This window comes from Hippocampus guttulatus, chromosome 16 (assembly GCF_054856545.1).
Source record: "Hippocampus guttulatus isolate MCC_2025c chromosome 16, RoL_Hgut_1.0, whole genome shotgun sequence".
In the NCBI taxonomy this organism is placed as follows: Eukaryota; Metazoa; Chordata; class Actinopteri; order Syngnathiformes; family Syngnathidae; genus Hippocampus; species Hippocampus guttulatus.
This window is the reverse complement of record NC_141276.1, coordinates 7,074,782-7,098,396: the sequence shown is the minus strand read 5'-3', so window position 1 is coordinate 7,098,396 and position 23,615 is coordinate 7,074,782. Positions and strand designations below refer to the sequence as shown.

The window sequence follows — 23,615 nt, the reverse complement described above, 5'->3', positions numbered from 1 at the left end:
GCTTTTTTTCCCCCCGGGAAAAATAGTGGTTTTGGAGGTGTATAGATTCCGCCCGACAACATTTAATATTAGGGTCAGTAATACTATGCACGGTTTGAACATTAATACTACATTCAAATAAAAGAACATCTTAAAGCTCCATTCATTAAGTTACTTTAAACACTAAAACGTGTAATTGTTTCCTATTTAACCATAATAATATATATTTATAGGAATATAAAGACAGTATATTCATAATACAGTTATATTTGAATCACATGGACAGTGCTTTAAATTTTGAGATTAAGATTCAGCGCATGCTTTGAAAACGATCTTTTCTTGGTGTTTTGGGAGGGGGTTGTTTTTTTTTCATGGAAAATAACAATAGAAGCCAATGTTCAATGTTTTTTTAGAATATTGACATGTTTATCATGACTGAGTGCGGTTTCAAAGAAAATAATTTCCAATGCAAAAGATGGGAATTTATTCGTAATGTTTCTTAAACACCCTAGAAATGCAAAAAACTAAATAAAAAAAAGCGCTTAAGCCATGTGTTTTTCAGCCATGGTCATAAGATGAAGCGGGCATTTGCTTCCAGTATTGTTTTAGTTATGGCCTCCATTGGCTTCTGTGTTTCTGGTTGCCATGGTGAAGCTAACCAGGACTCTGTTTGCGCAACTCGAGTGTTCGCTAACAAGAAAGGCGTCACTTCACAATGGGAGAGCCTTCCAAGACTTCGTCTGTCGCGGTGACTCACAGGGTGTTTCCCGACACAGCGCTGAGAGTCTGTTCGGGATTTCTGCTCAGCTGACATTTTTGTTTTGTTTTGTTTGCTTTGCATGACAATAGTTACATAATGTCCAGAGGGCACTCAGGGACTCCCTCGAACCAAAACGTTGGCCAAAAAAAAAACCCTGTTTCCCACAGGTTTTGGAGCATTCTGCAAAGCTTCATCGATGTCATAAAACATCTACTAATCGCAAAAAAAAAGTTCGGGTGAAAATTCAGAATGAAGCTAAAATGTATTAAAATCTTTACAGGTGAACCTATTTTGACCTTTTGAATGCAAATAACTGCTATATCTTTCAATAGGCTGCTTTGGCACAAGGAGATAAATGGCAAAATTCACAACAGGGGTTTTTATTTTTATTTTTTTTTGTTTTGTTTTGCTTGCCCAAGGAACCCACAGTTCTATTCCTTTCTGTGACTCTTCCAGTCACCATTCGACCTGTCGATGACACTCACTCAGAGTTCAGTGGCCAATTCCAGAGATTTGTTTCCAAATAAATGATACGCTGAAAATATGCAAAGACTAAGAACTACCTCATACCCAATTGCGTAGATTTAGTTGTAAATATTTTTTACCATTCCGTGATTGAAGATTTTTTTTTATTTTTTATTTTAATGAACTGACAATTTGAGCGCCTCCATTTGCATTAGCATCTATCCATTGCAATTGCGATATGCAGTTAGCGAGCTAAAACGCATCTTCCCCTTTGATAGACCACTCGCGTGGTGGTTTTGAGAGTGTCTCGTTGTTGGCCATGAGTGCTAACGCCTTTCGCCCCGTGAAAAGAAAGGTGGGAAAAAGAAAGGGGAAAAAAAGAAGACAGACTAAAAAGTCAGCAGGTGGACCGGGGCTTCGAGCTGGAGAGGCCATTATAGAGCGCCTCGTCGTTGCCCTGCGACAAACCCGGTGGAATATTTGCCAGCCATGGGAGGCTTTCCAGCAAGCATATATTTCACGGCTCAAACGTGCATGGGTGTGGCTTCAGCATATTGAACAGAGACAATGGCTTGATTTTCACAATTTTGAAGCCTCATTCTATATGGCTGCCATGGCGATTACACTTTGCCCAACAAGAAATGTGTTTAAAACATTTTGCCAACCTTCACGAAATATTTAAACAGGTCAACAGTCTAGTCACACACACTATTGTGGGATGGCATTCCGCTACCCCGAGCTAGCAAATGGCAAGGACTATATTTACTTGGCAACACACATAGTGAACATGGCAAACGATGGCTGTCATGCACCTTCTACTGCGATCTGATGTAAAGCCACTGAGTGCACGGGGGTGTCTAACCACATTGTGTCATGACCTAAATGCAATCTGCTTGCGATCCGCCCACTCAACAAAAAAAGCAAAGGACGTTTTTGATGTTGTTTTGACAAATTTTGGAACAGCGAGGGAAGAAATATTCTTCTTTTTTTTTATTTCTGGGTGAGAGCGTCAACATTTTCAATGGAGGACTTTCAGGAATACGCTGCTGTGGGTGGCGTCCCATTCAGAAAGTGGTTGAGAAGACCGACTTTTTGTGAACTAAGTACTTGGATTTGGTGACCGGTTTAAGGCATTTTGAGTCCATCTTGTTCGTGCCGTTTGTCAAGACGGAGCACCGAGCGATGATGTCGAACAAATGCTATTTTAGCTTCTCCCGGTTAGCTGCCAAGTGCGATGACAGCAGTTTGGACTCTGGAACGAATCCCAGTGTCTTTTATTGATACATTTTTGAGTGTGTTTTCTTTCACCTTCTCCCCCACCTCCCCCTCCCATCTGCATTTTTTTCTCTCAGCTGGAAAGCATCTGAAGTGGCGCAGACACTAACACAGATGAAGCGTCAGCTTGCATGCTTGGACGCAGATAAAAGTGAATATCTACGCGGCAGGGGGGTTTGGGGGCGGGGTGCTCTTGGAGGTCTAACAGTAAATCCCAAAGTATGGCGGAGCAGGAGGAGTGTGCCCGGAGAAGTCGCTTTGGACTGGAGGGGTGGGTGGGACTTACTGGCCCGTGATGACTCAGCTTTTGGCCCGCTCTGTGCTATCTGGCATCTGGAGCTCATTGACGACCGTGCTCCATGGCAACCGGCAGTTGTGGAATTGTAAACAGGCTGAGCCAGTGGAGAGACGAGCGGGAAGCTGCTTTTGGCCGCTTGCCACCGTCTCACTCGCGCACACACAAGAACGCTGCCTCGACATGCTGAGGTCACGAGGAGCATGTTAGGTGAACAGGATCAGACGCAATTATGTTGACATGCGATACACGCCCCTCCTCTTCTGGATGAAGTTCGGTACGGGCTAATTGTCAATTTCAAGTCACATCAAAGAGAAACTTTGTCTGTCTTTGAAAATTCAACCCAAATCTAGTTTCACTTAGAAACAGCAGGTAGGATTACTAGGTCCATCTTTCCTAAAAAGACACACACAAAAAGTCTCAAGAACCCATGCTGCAAAGGTTACAGGAAGTCTGCTATTTCGGTTTGAAGTAACAATTTCCAAAGGATCCGTAACGGATTCCAATTTGTTTTTAAAATTCAGCTGGCAAAGCCAGTTTAACTAAGCAGCGTGAAATTTGGTAGGCTTGTCTACCACCAGCAGACACACAAAAAAGACTCAAGAACACATGCTGTAAATGACACAGAAAGTCTGAGGTTTTGGTTGGAAGCCTTCATTCGCAGCATAAGTCAGTTTCACTCACCAACATGAAATTTGGGAGGCACTTCTATCAAAAGTCCATGCACCAAAAAGTCAAGAACCAATGCGAAAAAAGACAAGAGGAAGTTCACCATTTTGGTTTCAGGTGGCCAGTTCCAACTTAGTTCAATGGTACATGAGTAGAGACATGAATGTCCCAAAAATATATGTTGAGAAAGGAACAGGAAGTCTGCCGTTTTGGTTTGGAGTGGCCGAAATGAGCTTCATTGTATCACAACGGTTGGGAAAATTCAGTCCCTGAAGGCAGTTTTACTTAGCAACAAGAAACTTGGGAAGCACTCCTATCACGAGCGGACACACAAAAAGGTTCCACGAACCCATGCCCGAAAATACACATGGAGTCAGTCATTTTGCGTGGCCGTTTCCACCAACAAATGAGCTCGATCGCACAACTCTAAATGTTTTGAAAAAGCAGCTCCTGAAGTCGGTCACCTAGCAACAAGAAACTTGTTCGATCACACGTAGACGCGCAAAAACAAAAAAGTCAAAAACCCATGCGCAAAAAGACACGGGGAGTCAACCATTTTGTTTTTGAGGGGGGGCCTTGTCCATTTTAAAAACATTGGCTCAATAGCAGAGCCGTTTTTGTTCTGAAAATTCTGTCTCCAAATGCAGTTTTATTTTTAAATTTGGTTGGAACTTCTATCATGAAAAGATCCACAAAAACGTCTGCAATGTGGATTGCTTTGCACATTTGCATTTTATCCCCCATACATACCGAAACTAATTGCAACATATCAAAAATAACACCGTTCAGTGAAACAGCCTGCAAGTGTAATTCTAAAGAACCAGAAATCACAAAAGCACTTCTGAGTAAGTCCATAGCTTTCCCTTGAACGTCCATAAAGCATAAATTACACAACCGTCACAAAGGAAGTGTGTATCTATGGTGACGGATCTTGAGTATCCGCCGGCAGTCACGCGACATCCCTACCAGAGAATTTCCTCAGAGCAACACAAACAAGCAACAAGTGTCGCTTTTTATAGCGCTCCGTAGAAGCTCTCGCGGGCTTCAGCTGGTCGTTCGCATACTTTGGAAAGGCCAGCCGACGGCTCGCCTTGCACACACACACAGCGAGGACGGCATTCAAAATGCCGCGGCTACTAAACGAGATTGGCATCCGTACGCGTGCAGTGAATGACAGGAATTTTTTATTTTTTATTTTTAAACTCGTGTCCTTGATTTGTCTCATATCAATACACTGCAGAGGTACAGAGGGAGAGGAAGTTATAATTGCTGACTGACAGTTCACAGATCAGAGCCCAGACCGGTTGGGAGGAAAAATGCTGTGGAAGCAGGTTGAGCCCCAAGCGGTTTTTCCCGTAACTCCGCAGGAAGTTTACTGTGAATTCCCGCTCATCTGTCATTTTAGCAGGTTGCAGGAAATATAGTGTGCATATATGCTCCTGGATATCATCTGGTTCTGGTGGTGGTTTACTACATGGACTTCAGTCAGTATAAAGCACCACGTTAAACGCGACAAATATTTGCTGCCGCCGCAGTACTTCAAAGATAAGGAGAGATAAGGCCGACAACCAGCGAGTGCAAATTTAATTTGCGGTGATACATCAATTAAATGACGATGTTATGTGACCTATCATTGAATTCAATTTGGCGTCACCTTAAATAACTGTCAGACTTTCAGGAACCTAAACGGTCTAAAGGTTAGATCAGCAGTTCTTAACCCGGTTTCGATCGAAGATGATATAGACATTCAATGAATTGTTCAGATATTTGCGATGCATGAATATCTAATTTATGTGTCTTGAGATTCATTCATTCCAGCCTCCCTGCAGAAAAACAACAGAAAATTTAATGTGTTTAATGAGGAAGAATACTATACTTTACAAAAACAAACAGACAGTCGCAGGTTGGGAAATTTCTGACTTCCCAATCTTTTGGACTTTGTGTGTATGGACTTCAAGTGCGTTCAAATGCACTTTTCCCAGCCGTGGGTCAGAATTTGCTCACTTTCCAGAAGTTTTCACTTGTTACATTTGGAGGTTGAAAGTTTCTGACAACCCAGGTTTTTTCAAATGCCATGTCTCAATCAAGTCGCTGTAAAGCAATTTATTTTCCCTGACTTTGCGTGGAGGCACGCCAACTCTAAGCGCGTTAAAGTGTACTTTTCCAATTTGGGAGACAGACATTCCAGACTTTCCAGTTTCCAGTACACTTGTCGTGGCTCGTGAATTACTGACTTGCTAATGTTCGTAAATGTTGCACCTTAATGAAGTTGGGTTACAATTAGTTCTCCTGACTTTGCATATAGCGTGGGTGACATTCCATACGATTTTCCGAGCCATAGGTTGCAAACTCGTGAGCACAGCAGACAAATTCCAGCAAAAGTCCACAAATTCAAAACAAAATCCTTTTATAGTTAAGAGACGGAATATTTCAACGTTTTATTGACAAGGAAAACACAATGTATGAAGACTGCAGTAGGAGGACGGGCAATTTCTCAAGTAATAACATACCAGAAAAGCTCAAGCTAATTGATAATGACTATTTACCATCCTTATTGCTGGGGAATTTTTCAGCACTGCAAGAGATCGGAGCGTTTGAAGTCAATTCAAAATGTATGCCAAGTGAGTCGCACATGTTCAAAGGAATTGCACAAGTCAGAATGTTCACGACAGACGACATTTCTGAGAAGTTATTGCACTGGCAAAGTGCTGTGATAGAATCTGATGAGTCATACGCATGCGAGAGCTCCTTCAAAGCAGGAAAAGCTTCTCTGAAGTCTCGTAAGTTCCCAGAAAGTTCTTCGCTTGGGAACACGCCACAGCCTCGTGTAGAAGTCACACAAGTTGACAATGCGTTCTTTCTGGTGGCAAATACCAAAGGGTTTCCCCCATTTGACCAAGGCAGGGTTGATAGCCTAAACTGTGTAAAATGTATGAAATTATGATTTTGTGTAAAGTGTCAGACAAAAATAAGAGCTTAGAAGGGAGACCCAAGAGAGACATTTTTCTCTGGTGGTTGGCCCCCATTAGTCAGACTCTGTCAGTTCTTGTGGTGTTCCTCAAGGCTCCTTTTTCGGCCCCATCATTTTCACACACGACATGCTTCCTTTCAGAAGTACAATCAAAAAATTTAAAGGGATCTCATTCATAATACAGATGTATTTTTATTTTAATCCTGAGATCATCCAATTTTGTACAAAATGCAACCGATCTGATTTTGTCTGTACCTTATAGGTTCAGGCACATCATTCCCATTCAGTTGTCCTTGCAATGGCTCCCTGTTCATTTTCAGATCCAGTAAAAAAAAATACACTTTCAGAGCCCTAAGGGGTCAGGCTGCTCCATACTTGGTGGATAATGTGTCACTTCACTGTTGTTTTAGACAACCGCTGTCTACTGACTGCCTTTTGCTTTTTGTTGATTGAAGCTATTGCCTGGCTCTTTTGTGGACATTTTTAAAAACAAGCTTGTGGAGGAAATTGTTTCAGTCAGACTTGATTGCTTTGATGTGTCTTTTTTTTTTTTTGTTGGACAGTATTAAATGAATGATGCATGTTTTTAGATTTAAATGTGAAGCACAGTCCCTTGTCTGAGAAGTGGAATGGATAAATGGATTTAATTGAATTAATTTTATTTTTGTGTTTTTTTTTTTAATTCACGTTTTGTTTTTTGGTTTTCTAAACAGCATTATATTTGGCACCTTGGACATAGTTTAAAATAGTTATTTTTTTAGGTTAATGCTATTTATTATATTATTGAAATTATACAGTCTTTTTATTCATATTTTATATATACACCAATTGATGTTTTTATTGACATTTTATATATAATTTACATTTCTTCAGAACCGAAAACCCTATTTTACACTTGCATTGCTTCATGTATTGTTTACATTTTCTATATCAATTTTAATTAATTTTACATATTTTCAGTGAAACATTCATCTATTCTTACCTTTTTATTGTGCATAGTGCATTTTTGTCTTACTACTTACTATGTACTTTTTTTGTAAAGTCATTACAAACATGTACGTATAAAAGCTATGAAAGTGATGCAACCTGTTGAAATAGAATTTTTTTAAGTGGTGTACTGTACTGCAATAAGAAAAGGTCATTTTTATGGGAGGTTACGAGATTTTATTTTATTTGTAATGTGTTGTAGTAATTTTAAGGGAATAATTGCAGTTTCATAACATTGTGCTGCACATCTTGGCATCATTTTCTACTAATTAGACAATAACTAGGACTAATTGTCTCAAATGAAATGTGCTATTTAAAGCCTCCATACAACAGAGATCACCGTGTAACAGGGTGGAAAACAGAGCACGCTGAGATGCAGCTCAGTAGAAAAATAACATTCTTTATTATAAATTACTGAAATGTTCATCCACATATAAATAAGTGCAAATCGTTTTGTCGACCAGTCAACCTTTAAGCATCTTTCATACATCTTTATAAAAGATTTTGTCTTCAATGTAAACATGGTGTTGTCCAACCCGCCCCCCCCCAAAAAAGACAGTGAATTAAGACAATTGTTGTGTCTTGTTTAAATACATTCATTGGCGAGCAAGTGGCGTTCCTGTCAGTGCCGAAAGTTTAAAACGAACAAAAAAAAATTGACCTTGTAAATCTACCGTAATGGAGGATCGAGTCAAAGTTCAGCCCTTACAAAAGGTGCGACTGCTCTTGTAAAAAGTACTCCCAGAATGCACTATGGGAGGACCATCCCGGCTGCTGGACGGACGCAAATGCGTTCATTGAGGCATCACACCACATTGTTAGCAGCATCATTAAATGAGGGAAACTGTGCGTCATCTTCGCCGGGAACTTCACTCCTGGCTCGCAGTCCTTCCCTCCCTTCTGGCTCCCCTCAGACTTGGAATGCGCTTCTAAATGGGAGACTCGTAATCCTGCATGTATTGCCTGAGAGGATGGGGAAGCTGGTCCCTCGTGGAGGAAATGTCCAAATGTCCATTAACGGTTTTCCGGCATAAGTGCTGCAAGGTGGACGGGCAACAGGCGAGCGGTTTGACCAACTCCAGCGGCACCTTCTCGCTGCCCGAGTAAATATAGTCCACGTTACGTCCGTTGGCTCTGCTCTGAGGCATATAGTAGTGCACCAGCTTCAGGATGCAGTCGAAGTGGGGCACGGCGTGAATGTTCTTGGGGTCCGTCTGCAGGTAGAAAGAAGCGGCGTCGCATTGGACCCGCAGGTTTTTGGTGCCCGCCGTTGTTTTGACGCTGAGGGTGAACAGGTGGCGGTTGTCGGAGCTGTCGCGCACCAGGAAGGTGCCGGCCTTCTCGGCGCCCAGCAGGCTATTGGCGTTCTTGCCCGTGATGGCGCCCCAGTAGAAGCCGCTCTCCTGCAGCTTGCGCAGGGTGGCCAGCACCATCTGGTACTGAGCCTTGGACGTGAATGTCTTGTAGCGCTGAGGCAGCCGCACGCCGGCAGAGTCCAAGTGGCTGCTGCTCATGGCTGAGTAGGCCTTGCTGAGAGTTACCATGGCGCTGTGGCCGCTATGTGGTGCGGGGCGTGCTGGAGATGTGGCACCGTAGAAGAAAATGACACTGGGACGGAACGGTACTGAAGAGGCGACACCTGAGGGGGCAAGAGGAAGACCAGGGTTAGCGCACAAAGTCCGGAGAAAGCTCTTTGAGATTTCGAGAAATTGTCAACTTTTTCATACCACCTCAAAATGCTAAATACGCATCATCACAAGAATATAATCTTATTTTTAAAGAATAAGGGTATCTCCTGTTTTCTGAAAAAAAAAACACCTGACTTGGTTGTCGTAACATGACAAAAAGATTCTCAGCTAATAGCTTCTTGTCCAATAAATACATCACTAAACTTCTGTCCTGACACTGGTCGAGACAAAATAAGTCTTCAATTTGCCCTAAAACTTTGACCCGAGGAAAAGGAGTCCAAAAATGAGGAATGAGGTGAGCTGTGAAGGTATCCTTGGCACAGTTGACTACTTGGCTCTGCGGGGGTACTTCAGCGTGCTTAAGACGACTCCTGTTGCCTTAATTCAAGGGCATGCTTGCCTTATCTAGTTCTAGGGTACATTCAAGGGAGGGGGGGAAGCTTTTTGGATCCTAGTAAAGGTAAAAAAAAAAAAAAGTACTTTTGGAGCTCACAAATGATTACTGGAAATGACAGATGAGAGACCGCTGCTTGCCTAATTTTATGTTACGCAAGGGTGCCCCCCTACTTTTAATTGCAGGAAAGGAACCAAAACGTCATTTTGTCATACATGAGATAAAATGTAACAGTTCCGTTTCCCCAATTCTGAACTCGACAGAAACCTAGGCTTAGGCGCCTCATATGAGGTGACCCAAAAAAAAAAAAACAGCTTTTCGAAAACTTGACTGAGTTTTTCCTGGCAGTGTAACTAACAAGTGTTTCACGGGGCAGCGCGACTGGAGAAAGCTGCCCGTTTGTTTTGGCATCTTTGAATCATACATTCCTATTTATGATCGCGTGCAAGTCCGGTAAGTACTTTTTGTTTGTGCAACACTCTGCCTCAGGCACCATGGTCAGTTCCAGTAAACTTCTTGTGAAATTTGCACGGGAAGACCTACGCTCGCAGACATAAATACAGCTCTGGAAAAAAATGTAAAAATAACTGATGGCTACAAAATTATCCATTTGTCTAATTTTGTGATTTATAGTTCCTGCAAATATTATTTGGAGCATCTTTTTTTTTGCAGACAACAACACCCAGAAAGCTCCATTGTTTTTTCTGTTACTTATTGAAAGTGTTTTTTTGTTTTTGTTCTGAACTTTTCCCAGAAGTATGAATCAATGACACCATCAATAAGATACACATCCACATGCTTTCAAAGTTGTGAGCTGGAGAAAAAGATCAAAGATGGATGCTCACCTCTTGCCCAAAAGTCCTTTCAAAGTTTAAATCCAAATGGTCCAAATGTTCCTGAGCGTGGAGGCAGCTTCCGACTTTAGCTTGAAATTGAAATTCCTACCCCCCAAAAAAGTAGTTGTGGGGAGTTTGCCGCAAAGTTGAGTGCGGTGGAGCAGTTGTGAAAGGCGTCTGCGCCCTGCACTGACGCACAGGACTGCCTTTATAGAGAGAGAGATCCTCCTACTGCTTACTGTGCATCTGCTGGGCTAGCAGGCCCCACCCCCACCCCCACCCCCCTCCTTCCAGTAAGGCGCTGGCAAGTTGACAGGAAACTCGACTTCTTTCTCTCTTTCTCTGCCTCCCTCGCCCCCCCCCCACCCCCACCCGCACAGAATGGCAATGAATCCACTATTTATTATTCATCTTTTGGATACTTTATCACCACGCCTAAACAAACAATAAAGAAATAAATAAATAAATAACCGGTCATGGTGTACGTAATTGAGTATTTGCATACTGGAAGTTCCTCTTTATTGTCAAGCTATGAGGTAATTGGACTGCGCCGAAAGGGATTGTTGTGTAATAAGCTTCACAGAAATTCTCGGTAAGAGGGGTTAAAAAAAAAAAAGAAAAGCTTGCAAGAGCACCTCTTGGCCAAAGGGGGCACCAAATCACATCACACAAGTGGTAAAGTACTCTATCCTTGAAATAAATGTTCAAATATTTTTGTAAAACACCCCCCAAAAAATGCTAAAAGTAGAAGTACTTTCAATTCCTCTAGTTACTTCTCAGCACTGCATATAATATAGTGACGTTGCACATTAGAACATTTACTGTTCAGTAATTTGTCTATAATTTATTTTAAAAATGTCCAATATAACTATTATGCATGCATAGTAACACACCATAAAAAATGAATTTATAAACACTAATCATTACAGCTGTTGTTTTTAATCACCGATATTCAGTTGAGCATCAAGTACTTTTAATTCTTGGTACTTGTGCTTCCTGGAACTAAAAGGCTTTTCTATCAAATATGATGGAACCAAGCACAACAGGTTCCATGGCCTCTTCAAAGTTCGAAGACCCCGAAGCAAAGTCTTCTTTTGGTCTCGATAACTAGCCGTCACCCTAAATTCAGCCAAGACACATTCGTCCACCAAAAGTTCCAGGATAAAAGATACATGAGGCTAGGAACATATTTCCTCAAATCTACAACCATTCACATTGAGCCGGCGCCAGTGCTGCAGTCAAAATGACCCATGTGGAGCTCCAGACAGAAATCTCCAAAGTGATAGAAGAGGCATGTGCAACGGCATTCAAAAACTGCTAAAAAGATAGACTAGGCTGTCGTTGGGATGATGTTGTTGGAATGCCTGGAGTGAGCAATGCTGATTCCAGAGCATCAGGCAAAGAATGTGAATCTTGGGCATTTGTGTTTGTGATTAAGAAGGTGCTCGTGCTGCAAGCATGTCAAGACTTTGCCTTGCTGACTCAGGCATGATCAACAAAGTCCACACCGGTAGCAAAAAGCCTCAGGTCACCTTCCAGTGCCGTCCCATGGTTTTCCTGAACCGGCTCATTCCTTTAGTCATCAGTACTGCACAACAGAAAAAGGTCGAACATCAACCACATCCTCCGGGAAGTGCACATAACAAATTTAGTGAATCTCTGAATTTGAGGAGCCGACTTTTGTGAGTTATGATGCACTCTAACCATACGCAATCAAGACATTTCAATTAGGGGATGGATTCCACATCACTCATCTGTCTAGTACACAAGGTTCACATTTGGTAGCAATGACTCACGATCTCTTGGAGTTGTTCATGTTTAAATAACCCTCCAATGGCCGAATCAAATCAAAATGGCAGACTGTGTCTCTTTTCAGTTCATTGTTATAGTGACTTTTCTGTGGCTCTATTCGTGCGAGATAGACCTACCAAATCTCTTATTGTTTAAGTTCAAAGGGCTTGGGGGAGGGGGGGGCTGAATTTACCTGCAAAATAGAGATGCGCGATTGAGATCATTTTTGGTAGAAATTGCCACTTAGAAGGAAATGGTTGGCTTCTTGTGCATATGCAAGCATGTGTTTTGAGACTTTTTGGGGGTCTACTGCTGATCGCTAATTTGCAATTTTTTTGGGGATTTTTTTGTGGGTCCACTCATAATGAAAATGCAGACTAAATGTCATGCTGCTAATTCAAACTGACTTGGGGGGCTGGATTTTTCTGAAAAATTTGGGATGTGCAATCAAGGCAAGTTTCAGTAGAAACGGCAACTGAATTTGTAGAATGCAAATTAACTTAACTGGGACACACCAAGCACGCAAAGGATTTTTTATACACACCTTATTATAATAACCTTTACCAACAATTGCTGGATCTGGATGGGTACTGGCTCATTTGCCCCTCATATAGAAATGAGCCGTGCTATCAGATGTGAGCAGAGGCGGACTGGCGGGGGGGGGGGGGGGTTAGGCAAGGCGGGGGCCTTGCGGGTAGCTGCCTGACGCCACGGGCCTGATGGCCTGATGTCTTTTGGTAAATGTCAGCTGGGTCCACAGAGGAATCAGGTGTTGTCTGATTCAGAGGGGACGGCGGGGAGGGGCAGCTAGCCTTGGAACTTGTTTCCAGAAAGTCCGTTGCGTCATCATGATGAGACACGTACAGTACGTCGTGTCCACGCTTCCCACCCCCTTTTCAGACCTCTTACTTTCCCCCCCACCCCCAATCACCGAGACTGATAGGAGTCCACGAAAGGGGAAAACCACAGAAGAAAAAATGTCAACTGGCCGCCATGGGAAGCGGGATGGTTGCTTTTATGACATGCGGATTCCTGTCTCACGCACTGTAATTTACACACTTCCTAGAAAGTGACGTTTAAGTACAGTGTACTCCTTCAAGGGCGCAAAGCGGATAAAAAGAGAACTTCTGTGGAAATACTTTGGAAGTTGCACACTGGGAAAAGACCAGACTTGCTGTCCCAATTCTACAAAACATCGACTTGCCTTTGGATCAATAATGTACATTTGATTGCAGTTACTTGGAGCAACATGTTGCTTCACTATAACTTGATGATCTTAATGTGATCACATTGTAGCGCCGCTCTTCTCTGGTTCAACAACCAGATATACCTTATGTTATAAGCCTAATTCTGAAAGTGATCTTCGACCTATAAGCCATTTTAAGTTGCGAGCAAAAATGTTTGTCTGGACCCGCCGCTGCCCACATGTCATTCAAACTCAAGCCCATTTCAGTCCACTGCCTCATTGTTATGCAAAGTCGGTCAGTATGTTTATGTAGTGAAGTCTAGTGCATGATAAGTCCCTGGTTTAAAAAATAATAATAAGGCAGCTGCTTTTTTCCCACACTGACTCAGAAATGTAACCTCGCTCAACATTCCCGTAAAAAGCCGCTGGGCACACACGGGAAGTTTGCAGGAAGTCTTCCCTCTGGAATGATGAGCGAAAAAAATGTTTTCATACTAAATATTTGTCATGCAGGCAGAGTGTCAGAGTGCTGCTACAGTCAGAGAGAGGTTGTTTCCTCTGCCAAGGAAGTTTTAATTGCTTGGTTGTTAGCCGTATGATAGGGGGGAGGGGCCATGTTTGGAGACAGCTGGATACTTTTTTTAAATTAAAATAAACAAACTACCGGTATATAAATAAAATTAATGAATGAGAAAATGTTTGCAGGGTGGGCTTTTTTTTTTTTTTACTTGATATTATAAGCGTACAGTAACTGTAACGTGCCACGCATGCAGGTGGCCGTTTCCTGGCATCGAAACACACTCATCATCCTTCCTGGTGGCTTCCCGTCATATTAGATGGAGATGTGCATTCACTTCCTGTACCTACCTGTTTGCTTCCTCTTTCATGCACCGCTTGCTTGGGCAACTAGCTCCACCACTACGTGATTACTGATAATCATTTCCTGCTCACTAACCTCTCTTGCTGTCGATGATGGGAAGCGTAAGGCCCCGAAGCATGTTCTTGCTTTATTTTCCTTTTTTTCCCCACCCCCTACAGCACATTCTTTACTCTGACGGACCAACAGCACATGCTGTGTATTGACACCTCTGTGTGTGTGTGTTTGTGTGTGTATAGGCACGCGTGTCGCAGGATTCCAGGAATTCTCTGTAGAACATTTTGTTTTCACAGTCTTTTGAAACGTGTCGCCTTCAGGGAACTAGAACAAATACAGTGCTACATATACGCTTATCTCCTGCATTTTTCTCATCAGTGACAAGTAGTGTATTACAATAATATGCGACGATACAGAGTTGCAAGTCACAAATAAAGCTCACGGCCTAACTTTCAAGTCTCAAGCAAGTCCTAAAAGTCACTGAGTGAATCAGCTAGGAACTATTTTTCACATTTAAAAGGCCTCAGCTAACTTTAGCATGATCAAGCTAACAAGATGGCTACATAGACAATGTCTGCTCACTAGATAGCATTTTTTTTTCAAATGCTTTAAATTCTTTCTCAAGAAACAAAGAATATAGAGCAAAATGGTAGCTTGCTTTGACAACACAATATGTTGCGCAAAAAAGAGGTCAATTAGGTAAGTGTGACGTTTAAAAAAATTTTTTTTTTTAAAAAGCGCTGTCATCACATAAGGCAAGCTAGGACAGGTCAGGCCTAGAGAGTACATTGAGTGCTTCACATGGCCCCCCTCGTATTAAGTGAGGGCTACTTAGGCCAGTGGCGAGTAGCATTACTGTCAAGAAGTGTCTTCTGGGAAAAAGCACAATACCTCATACCATTGACGCCAGTCACATTCCCGCATATTACACTTACTGTAGTGCACACAATAGCTAGTCCCCATTGGTACAAACTAATGACATCAAGATCAGGTTGGTAGCTGTAGAACCGGGTAAGTATCCCCCCCACCCACCCATTCCGCTCACAGTCATTATGTACTTATCATTATTATGCATACTATTAAGCACAATCTTAAGAAAAAAAATATTGTCATAGCATGGAGTACAAAGCTGTAGATTGACAAGGAAATTGTCACAAATCAAAAAAGATATTTTTTGGCCATTATAGTTCACTTGCGACGGAGTCCGTGATGCCTTTCGCGCATGACTCTTGGATGTCAAGTTTTTCCAGTCACGAGTAATCAGATGAGTTATTTCCAAACCAATAATCAAATCCCAACTTCACTTTGCTGAAAGCAAAATGTTCAAAGGCGCACTCGCAACTCACTCATTTGGTAAGTCGTTTTGTAACACAATGGAAATAAACGCTTGGTCACTACACCAAACACACCCGATTAGCCAGAGTGAAACAAAACCAAATTAAACATAGAAGACAAATAAAACCAGGTAAATTACATACACGTACATTCTAATCCTAATGGGGGAACACATACAAGACTGATGAACGTCATTTACTGTCATAGAAGGTGTATGGTGCGTGTTTCAACTTTTTGTTTTTCCATATCTACAAAAATGAAATGTCAAAAAACATTTGTTGACAAAGAAAAAAAAATCAATCAAAACAATGTGGGAGTGTGCGTAAATCAATCCCCCATCTTCTTTTTGTTTTCTAGTAAGAGTCAAACTGTTGAGATCTGCAATATTTACTGGACAGCAACCAAATGTATTGCAACAAGGTTCAAATGTGGAAAGAGAGAATTTAGCCACGTTACGTCAAACAGCTGCACTATTGCGAGAGTCAAGTTGTAATTCGATGAGAAACGTGCCAAATGATGCAAAAACATTTTTTTTTCATGTCTAATCAATATTGAAGTATAAAAATAAAAACTAAAAAACATTCTGGATTCCCGCAACACGATGGCTTCTTTTCTTGTCAATGTATGACTATTCTTGAGCACGATTATACTCTTTTCTTCCACTTTATAGTTTTCTTCTTTGCATGTTATGAAAACTAGGGCAACATTTGAGTTTGGGTGTTCCCTTGTTTGTGGAAAGGTGGTTTTATTTTGTAAAATAAATATGTTAGCGTGGCTTTAATGTTATTTAGTCGTACTGACTTTTATTTGCGTTTTTCTCTTGTTTGTCAAGGAATGGTTAAAATGTCATTAAAATCGATATTTAATTTCCATTGAAAAAAAATGGGAATGTGTCACTTTATTTTATTTATACTACATTTTATTTTTCTCTTGTGGCTGGATGACTTTACGTGACTTCAATTCATTTAAATAAAAATGTAAACACACCACTGTATTATCTAAATGCAATGGTGTGTTCTACTTTTATTTCAAAAAGAAACGAAAAGGGAAAAAAAAAAGACTATTTTATAATAAAATAATTTTAAAAAAGGGGAATGATATTTTTAATGATCATTATTTAATAAAATAAACATTAAAAACTGTGGCAGGTGGGTTTATTCTGTTTTTAATTTTAAAGTGTTTTTGACTGACTAATTTTCTCCTGTCTGTTGTGCAAATCAACAAAGAGGAGGCCTTCTTAGATATGATAAAAGAAGGCTGAACACGTGTGTACAGTAAATCAATGTTTTGGGTTGTTGTTGGTTTTTTTTTTTGCACAAGGGCATTTTGCAGAAGCGCTTAATTTGCTTTATTCCTGGCGTCCGAGGCTTTGCCGGAACGTCTGCTCACAAATGGATTTCGAGCCAGTGAGCTCATTGCTGACATGCGACACACATGACAGGTCAAAGGTTGCTTTGTTTGTTTGTTTCTTTTACAGGAATGAAATAAAATGATGACACACTGCACTGACGCTGTGTGCAAAAAAATTTGCATAAAAGGGATAAAAACTTCTCATCGTGACTTGTTATATGTCCCAAAGCGTTACGGGAAAAGATGCGTGGTGACATTAAGAATAGATTACCGTGATTAATCAATCCACTTTGCCTTGGTGTGACGCGCACGCCTTGTCATGTAGTCACTTTGCAGAGGAAAAATCATTTGAAGCCGCACAATGCTCAGTTGCAACACTCGGGCCTTTTTGTTGTTGTGTTTTATGCTGCACAACACTGCTGGTGGGAAAGATTTGCGCAATATCCCTTTGAAAAAATAAAATAAAAGCCATCCTGCTTGCTTCACAACATTCTGGACTGTTCCCGTTTTCCTCATTGACGCCATATCCAAGCTTTTCTAACAAGTGTGGCCCAACTTCTTAACGTGAGCCTCCGTGACACTCAAGGAGGAGAGAGATTCCCTGGAAGTGTTTCGAAAGCATTTACCACAAAGGGTTGTGAATCTCTGCAATAAAAGATGATTTGATACGGACTCCGTCCAGGCTGCAAATGTGGCATTTCCTTCAGAGAAATTATGTACAGACATACAGTACATAAGAGATATACCAGGGGAGAAGCAAAAAAAATGTGATATTGTGAAATGACAACAGCTTTTAACTCAATTAATTAGCGAAGCCAATTCAAAATTCAAATTCATAAAGCGTAATTACGTGACATTGTGTAGTATTCATGTGTTGGATGTGTGCCTTTAAGGGGCGTGAACGAGTGAGTGTCAAACAGGAGCTGGAGTCGGCCGGTTCGTCAGCGTGTGAGCATCCGAGTGTGAGCTGTGGTCTATGGCAGTTCCTTGCAGGTACGATCATTTTTATATTTGGGTTTGACCCTTTGTTCGATTAAATGACTGGAGGTAAATGACTGGAGGTGCACCAACGACTGTGCCACCCCCTCTTACTCACACGCGAGGACATCACAGCACCTTAATTACGCCACTTTTTTTCCACTTGGCTCGAGCTGGAGTGAATCTCAAGTAAAAACAACAAAAAAAGCTGAACAAAACAAAAAAAAAAACACAGTTTTAAAATTTCATCACAATCATAGTATTTGGGCGGATTGAGAAATATTTTTGGACCGCTTCCGACATCACTTTTATTCCTGCAATAATGTGAGCCTTTTCTTGTAAGTCCTATTTCTTATTTAGTCCAACCTTTTTTTTTCTAGCAGTCACAATACTATTTATAAGTTTACTTTTATCACATTTAGAAAAACAAATAGCATGTGTTTGCACCGATAAGAATATGAGGTCATAGCCCCACACAAACACAAACACACAGACAGTGAAAAATGCCTATCTGGCAAATCGTGCATGCTGAGAATGGACCATTGTTATTCATGGCGGTATTAGGATTGATCCAACCCGGGCTGCCTGGCACCACCGCCGCCATCCGTTTATCAGTATCGGGTGGCGGGAGACGGAGAAGGCGATGACATAATGGGGATGGTTCAGAATGGACTTAGATTCTCACTAGCGGGCCTGGAAATAGCAGGCTGATGTCATTGGGAAGAAGGTTAATGAATGTGTCTGCGCTGGAATAGAAGCTCGGACGCAGCCGCGCTGATAGCGGAGACGGACGGTTGTGGTTTTTAAACACACACACACACACACACACACACACACACACATTATTCATATGCAAAACAGGTTGTTAGAATGGTTACCCGCATAATGATGCTACACAAACACAGGCAGTAATCCGATGCTGCGCGGTGCCAGTAAGTGCGGTGAGAAATTTCCAAATAGACAAAGTGTGTGTCTGCGTGTGTGCGCCTGTGTCAAGGTTAACATGGCACATAGACGCACCTGCATGGATGGATGGATGAAAGTAAAGAAAGATGGACGTATGGATTGACGGATGCAGAGAGTGATGAACAGATAAAAAAGATGGATGAGGGTCAAAGAGTGGATGACAGTTGGATGAGTTGAGTGCATGGGCAGAGCGATGGTTGGATGGTCTGCGGACCGGTACCGGGCCTCGGTCCATTCGGGACAAAGACAAACCTGCGAGCTGCGAGCAAATTTACTCCATCAGACATGGTAGAAATGTGTGTGACTCTCGCCAACCGGAGTCCCCCCCGCCCCCGCCCCCAAGCAATACAAAGAAAGTAATAGTAACAAATTGGTCAAATGAAGAGCTAAACGCACAGTTGTTGGGCAACCATGACTTCTGAAGATGAAGCTAGTTTGACAAGAGAGGTTCCGCCCGTGGCGGTATCTCCAGAGCGACGTGGATGAGGAAGCCGTTGTGCGCGGTATGGCGTCAAAAAACAAGGTCATAGAAGAAACCCGATGAGCAGTTTAGTCGCTAATAACTAGCCGGCAGCCACCGGATAAAAGTAGCAATCAATCGTGTCGTCTTTTGATCGGTCACATTTGCAAGTAGCAATGATGCTAACCCCGTACGTAGCATTATAACTTGAAAATTATTGTGTTTACTTTATAGGGCGTATTTATTCATCACGATCGGTCCATTTCTTCATAGTTCAGCGTTTTATTTTATTCTACATTTGTTTTACAGGTCGAATAACACTGTTTGAAACGATTGAAAAAAAAATCAATGTTAATAAAATCATGAATTGCTCGATAATCATCTTTGTTGCCAGTAGCGGTGCTTTAAAACTGGCAATTTGAAAGCAATGAAAAAGTGGTCTGCAGAACTAGAAAAGTAACTGAAGCCGAACGCTCTCTCTTTCGAACGAGCTTTCCGCTTTTTACCTGCGCATTCAGTGACTCAGAGGCAGATGGTTCAGGACGCCACATGCCTTTTTCCTCTCCGTTTCTTTGATGCCATCAGAAAGTGATTTCCATGTGACTCAGCACATAGAACGGGTTCAAACATACAATGAGATCATACGGGGGGGAGCGCAAGCGGGTTGCTACGAGCCCCATTCTTCACGCTTCAATGGAGCCTTTGTTTGGGATGCAGGTGGGCCTATGACACGACCTATGACACCAAAAGCTATTGCAGGAGGGGGAAAAAAAAAAAGCCATAAAATAAGTAGGCCGCAAATGTTCATCACACAATTTTACAGTCATTTTAGCTAGCGCGAGATTTCAACATTTACAGTCCCGTCTGGCGCCAAAGTGTCCAAGAAGAATAGATCATACGGCATGACACACTTCCCCTACTTTAATTAGGGAGTATGACTTCATAAATGACAGCATAGTTCTCCATTTATGCACACTCAAATGCGCGCGGGCGCACACACACACTCATGTCCACCTGACCTCCTTACATGGACAATTTAATGTGAAGGGTGATGTGGAAGAGTTCCGAACATCTGACTTATGTTCAGAGAAAAAATGCCTGCAGGCCTCTTGTCATCCAATCTTTAGACTATGCTTTAAAGTCGACCTTCAAATCCACTCCATATTTTGTTGGATTTTTAAAAAAATAAGAAAATAAAAGCTAAAAGAAAATGAGGCTGCATAAAAGTCATCAAGAAAACAAAGAGATAATATTAAAAGAACCACGAATGGCACCATTCTTTTGGGATGCACAACAACGGCCGTTAAGACACCTTGGAATGAGGACAGCTTGCCAGCCAACAACTCGTTTGGAAGGAATCACTCGATAATATTTCAGTCATTGTAAAAGAAAATGGTGCTAGAGGCCAAATGTGTCTGTGTAGTTTGTTTGTGACTTTTTAGAGGCTACATTATTGGGGTTTTTTTTGAAGCGGTCACATACTGTATTTTTGCATGCCTGCCGCCGCCGTTCAGAGATGGTCTCTTAACCTGAAAGCATGCGTAAAGTAAAAATAAATATGCCTTCTCAATCTGGCACACCACTGACAAGAACAGTGATAACAAATCATGGCATTTTTTTTAATGTAGCGTTTTAAACTTTTTATTTTTTTGTAATTGAAATGGTGAAAAACTGTTTAACAATATATTGCCATAATTTATTCCATCTTTCCGTCTTTGCACGCGTTTGTATAGTGAGTCGCAGTGGCAACCCCTGACAGGGAAAAGTCTCTAAATTCACTTCGCAGGGTCATGAACAGAGAAGGCCTCCGTCATCTCTCTTTGTCTTACTTGAAAGTCATACAAAATAGCAATCAAAATGACACACTACCACTAGAACGGACCTCCATTGAAGCCATTTCCTTTTGTTCCCTTCAAAATGGGCGCTCCCCAAAGACAGGAAATTCTTCTGGAGCAGCTCCAAAAGCACCGCCTCCATTTTCTTCCTATTATTATTGTTTTGCTCCTTCCCTTCACTGTCCCACTTCCCAGCCAGATATCCTAGAAGAACCAGTACAGTGCGTCCCGAACGGCGTGTAAACAAACCACCTTGCACCATTCCAGAAAGCCTCTGCCGTCAAATGTGAAATGTGGCATTCATGGGGGAGAGATAACGTAATGAGACGTGAGGTCACTTGTTAAACTCCCACAGGAGATAACACTGGCACCACATGAAAACACACATGCGACGAGAATTCCCAAAATGAAAGCCACACACACACACACAGAAACAACATCCACAAGATGCCACATTTTCTTTCTTGCCCCCAAAAAAAAACAAAGTCCATCCCTTCCAGTAAATGTAATAATGAATGCCGGCCAACTGGGCGGTCACATTACTTTGACTTCTGCTAACGTGTCAAATCATTGACAGAAACCTTTTATTGTCTACACATATTCACACTTACATGTCATAAAACACGGCCTGTTCCCATTCTTGTCTGCTGATAAGATGCAAAATCAAACAAAACAATTATATGCACAAGTTCCAGGAAAACTTTTTTTTTCCTCCTGAGGCAACATTTGGGAAACCCAAATGGATACCATTACGAGTGTGACAAGATAACTACAGACCTGAAATGGACTTTAGCGCAACATGGGAAACGGTCTAAGATTTATGTAATGCTATTTACATAATAGCATTACATACATGAATACATGAAAGACAAAAATAAAATTGTAAATTAAATTAAAAGAAAACTGTCGTACAAGTGTGAATTTAATTTGACACATTCCAAAAAAGTCCAATATTTGTAATATTTTTCAATTATTATCAGGACACTGTAGCAATGTTGTGATTTTATGCATCAATAGCCAAGAAAAAAAAACTTTTTTTTTTTAATCTTGTATGAAATTACACTTCAATCACGAGAAAAGGTCAGCATTTTCCCAAAACAAAGTAACACGTGCATTTGTATAAGACAGAAGTTTACTTCTACTTCATCAGCAGTTTTCATGATTGCCTGGAAATATTCACTTCACATTTCTTTTGGGCAAGAAGTGTTTAGAAACAAGAAAAACTTGGAGTCAAACCAGCGTGACCGAACAGATTGCAATCTACTTCCCTTTTAGAAGTGGAACTTCAGTTTTAGGTTGAAAAGACAAAGCTGCACTGTGTAGTCTTGCCCATTTCATGAAAGACAACAATCTATAGGAAGGAAAAGGAGGGCATGTCTTGTTGTGGCCGCCTTCTAATCCTCTTTCTGAGAAACGATTCCCTCTGGAATCATTTACTGTCCCTCTCCAACGTTTCACCACTGATTTACTGTTCTGCTGTAAAAACACATACTGCTTGCAGCTACAGTGCATCTCCGACAAATATGTGGCACAGTTGCATTTTGGACTGAGAAGCTTCAAGACTGACTACTTACGTTCCATACACTCGCCAGACTTCATTAGGCACACCTGCCAAACCGCACTATCGTGACATGCAATCACAAGATCGTAGTAATAAATAAATACATGGCCTTCATAAAAATATTCTAAGAAAGAAAGTTTTATGTATTCATAAGTTATGGGTGTAACTGTGAATATGAACAAAACAAGACAAAAATATCAATATGCATTCATTCATTTTCTATCACTTGTTTCATTTAAATAAATTTCAAGGTATTTTGAAAGTTCTGAAAATGTTTTTTTCCTCTCCGGGTTGCCAAATAGAAATTAGCTAATTTAAGGGAAAAGGCCACTTTCATCTAAAAGGGTATACAACGAAATGCATGACGGGACAGCTAACAAAAACTACAAAAACGAAAATGAAAGCCACGAATGTTCAATACAAGAGTACACACACCGCATCCTTTTTATTTAGCAATTATGAAGCATTTACAATTATTCCGTGTATGTGTGTTTTCTAACTGTTTTACAACAACAAATATGACGGACGCTAAATTTTGCAAGAAGCTAGCAAACTTGAAGACCAGACGAAATGCATCTCGGGATATCAAGCAAGCTACTTGTGTTGTTTTTTTCGTGTTTAGTGCTCATAAAGTCTTCTAACGTGTTAAAGAGAATAGTTCAATAAAAAAAATCTAACGAAAATAATAACATGAAAACGTTATCGCGGAGGGCGATACTACTTACAGGTTTATCGGTGCGAACATTTTGAATTAGCACGTCAGAAAAATGGAAACGTGTCAACATTTGGTCGTGGATGTTTGTGTTGCTGCGCAGTGCGCCCTCACTTACCCGTGTCACAATGGTTTTACGAGCCGAATCGTTTTCACGCGAGGTCGCGACGGCACTCGGTTCCCTCGCCGCCGTGCCCGGGCCAGGAGCGGGAGAAAGGCGGGGTGGGAGGTAGGGGGGACGCTTCTGG

General features: G+C 41.4%; 1 protein-coding gene and 1 long non-coding RNA gene across 2 annotated transcripts in view; both read right to left on the bottom strand.

Annotated features, from left to right (window-relative positions):
* LOC147192805 (uncharacterized) overlaps window positions 1–23,615 on the bottom strand; it is a 35,718-nt gene extending 12,103 nt beyond the window's left edge. Inside the window, exon 1 of the long non-coding RNA XR_015103167.1 lies at window positions 23,486–23,615. This is a non-coding gene — a long non-coding RNA (uncharacterized LOC147192805). The remainder of the gene's footprint in view (window positions 1–23,485) is intronic.
* LOC147192806 (suppressor of cytokine signaling 3-like) lies at window positions 7,782–10,511 on the bottom strand. The gene is made up of 2 exons (XM_086133775.1): window positions 10,329–10,511; window positions 7,782–9,040 (listed from the first exon to the last, which is right to left on the bottom strand). Exon 2 carries the CDS (start codon window positions 8,943–8,945, stop codon window positions 8,331–8,333), a length of 615 nt encoding a protein of 204 aa, XP_085989901.1. The 5' UTR covers window positions 8,946–9,040; window positions 10,329–10,511; the 3' UTR covers window positions 7,782–8,330.